Here is a 3029-nt window from a genome sequence, read left to right as displayed (position 1 = left end):
TGTGTGTGTGTGTGTGTGTGTGTGTGTGTGTGTGTGTGTGTGTGTGTGTGTGTGTGTGTGTGTGTGTATTATATATATACATGCGCATATGTTAACTTGCATACATATGTACATACGGACACATACATACAGAAATATACATACACACACATACAAGCATATAAATATATATATACATACATACATAAACATCTACACATATGTATACATACATCCGTACATACACATGAATGCATTTATATATATATACACACACACATGCACATACATACAAATGATAAAGATGATGATGATGATGATCATGATCATCATCATCATCATCATGAACTACCCTGTCATCAACAACGTAAGGTGTGTCCAGTTTCTCGACCATCTAAACATCCAACTCGTTGATTTCGTGTACGAAGTTACCGGTCAATCCACAGACACATGTACCGTTAACGCACCGCTCGGGTACTCTCAGCGTACCGCTGTGTGTGCGTACGACAAAGCTGATCTTTTAAACTACGGTGTACAACCCACCCGAAGCGGTTACTGTACAGTTTCCATATCTACTCCAATTCACTTACAAAACCCGAGTCACAAAACCTCCCATTCACAAAACCTCCCGTTCACAAAACCTGAGTCAACTCGAAGCTATGGGTGCATAGCAGATACATACCCGTTTGTGTCACTACCGACTATTACATACTCGTAATTGTTTGCCCACCTCAAACGATCACGTCTTACTTCAGACACACCAACTTCTAAGATACAAGGACGAAAACAAACCTACACGTGTTTCAAATGATAAGAGACGGTTAAGTCTTTGCCCATCTCAAAATCCCCTCGTTTTTTTTTGTTTTTGTTTTTACAACAATTACTCCATTCTCACCTTCTCTTTCTCTTTCTCTGTTTCCACACAGCTGCCGACCACGAGGACAGTGACCAAACGCCTCTCATCACCAGTGAGTGGCCACCAGCTGACAATAGCAAGGATACAGAAGATCGTGAAGATTCCGGTGTCTGGACTATAGACACAGAGGCTGAGGACAACTTAGACTCCGACACCGTACGTTGAATTTTGAATTGTTTATTATTATTATTATTATTATTATTATTATTATTGCCTTTGCACAGCTTCTAACGCTGGACATATACTACGGTGTCAGCTGTTCACTACCAGTGAACTAAGGTAATACCTCTTATTTTCCGAGCACCATCCGGAATATTCGAGCGGTTCCAAGCAGTGCTGTTTTCTGCAAGTGCTCCACCTTTATTGCAGCCCCTATTTGTTCCATGTACTTTTCAAGAATTTATTATTAATATTATTGTTGTTATTATTATTATTATTATTATTACCAGATGCGGTTTTTCAAGAAGAGTCCCCCCAAACCAGTCAAGGAGGAGACACCCCCGCCAGTATCCGCTCCTGCCGAGGAATCAATTCCAGCCAATGGCGGTTCAACACCAGCTGAAACCATCCCCTCCTCTAACAATTCGGCCGAGCCTGTGATTACCAAAACTGTCGGCCAAGAGCAAGTTCCGCTGAACACACTGGCTCAGGAGTCGAAGAAAGCCGAAACAGCAGCAGAAGAGAGAGCCACAAAGCAAGATGCCGTAGACGGAGGGTCAGACTCGCTTCCAGCAAAAAGTCAGGTAAAGTATCGATATTTCTCGTTAACTGATCACGTGATCTTTTACTCCCTCGTCTCTTTCCTTCCAAAATCGAGAACTACAGGGTGTCCACAAAGTCTGGGTACATGGAGTAAATAAAATCACAACATAAACAATTAAATATAAGAAATAATAATTTCTTAAAGGATGTGTTAATCCCCATGTACCCAGACTTTGTGGACACCCTGTAGAATTTGCTCTTCAGTGGGTTCCATTCCGTTTATCCATTAAAAAAAATATATTCTTACTTTTATTTCGTTTCCTTTACTTCTTCAGTTTCTCCATTTTTTTTTTTCATTCCAATTTTTACATAAGGAAAATTGTTCCAAATTATTTCTAGATATTTAACAACAAAAAAAACTTTCTTTTTACAGTTTTCATATTTGAAATTATCTTCAGACACACACACACACACACATATATATCTTTTTACCTTTTACATGTTTCAGTCATTAGGCGGCGGCCATGCTAGGGCATCGCCTTGAAAGTTTAAGCCTCCTGGTACTTGTTTTCTGTATAAGCCTGGTACATATTCTATTGGTCTCTTTTGTCGAACCGCTAATTTGCGAGGGGACAACGCACCGTCTGGTATCGAACTCGCGACCTAACGATCGTAAGCCAAATGCCCCAACCACTGAGCCACGTGCCTTTACGGGAAGTGACTTAAACACGGTGGAGAGCTAAAACTATGAAGGGAGAAAAATTTTGTACCAAAAATTAACACTAAACTAGGGGTGCGTCTTATACACGAATGCGACATATACACAAGTAAATACGATAACTATATGTATTATGTATTGCTGTTATATATGTATTGTGTGTGTGGACAGGTTGACTTCATTGAAGATGACTTGATCAGCAATGCCTCCAGCGTGGACATATTTAACATTGAGGACGAACTAGAAGATTTCAAGGTATAACTGGTGTCTGCTATTTGCATGTTCCAGTTGCCTGAACAAAAACCAAATATAACATATCTTCCTTCAAAACCTGAGCATGTTTATTAACTCCTCATGCAAATTACGTGCGATGATTTGTTTTTGTCCGTTTCACTGAAGCAGACGACACACAAAGGCGGGCGGCCATGTTTGTCTAATCTATTTATTTCGTCGAAACCAAACAATACTCAAGCTGCCCTATTTATTACTTTGTTTGTTTCTTTATTCATTTGTTTGTTTCTCTAACTGTCTAAGCACCAAATAACCCCTATATGTTGCTTTGATTCTATCTCGTTGTACCAAACAGTATTGTTTTTAATCAGTAGATTTCTTTCGGTAAATAGGTTGCAATTTAGATGTGTGTGTGGTGTGCACACAAACAAACACACACACACGCACACACATACGTGTGCGTGTGTGGTCGTGTTTTTATGT

General features: G+C 39.8%; 1 protein-coding gene across 1 annotated transcript in view; it reads left to right on the top strand.

Annotated features, from left to right (window-relative positions):
• LOC106869044 (uncharacterized) overlaps nucleotides 1–2576 on the top strand; it is a 14742-nt gene extending 12166 nt beyond the window's left edge. The window contains exons 2-4 of the mRNA XM_014914553.2: nucleotides 906–1051; nucleotides 1345–1638; nucleotides 2487–2576. Of these exons, the coding sequence (XP_014770039.2) occupies nucleotides 906–1051; nucleotides 1345–1638; nucleotides 2487–2576 (530 nt within the window). The remainder of the gene's footprint in view (nucleotides 1–905; nucleotides 1052–1344; nucleotides 1639–2486) is intronic.
• The last annotated feature ends 453 nt before the right edge of the window (nucleotides 2577–3029 follow it).

This window comes from Octopus bimaculoides, chromosome 29 (genome assembly GCF_001194135.2).
Source record: "Octopus bimaculoides isolate UCB-OBI-ISO-001 chromosome 29, ASM119413v2, whole genome shotgun sequence".
In the NCBI taxonomy this organism is placed as follows: domain Eukaryota; kingdom Metazoa; phylum Mollusca; class Cephalopoda; order Octopoda; family Octopodidae; genus Octopus; species Octopus bimaculoides.
This window is presented reverse-complemented; position numbering and strand designations above follow the sequence as displayed.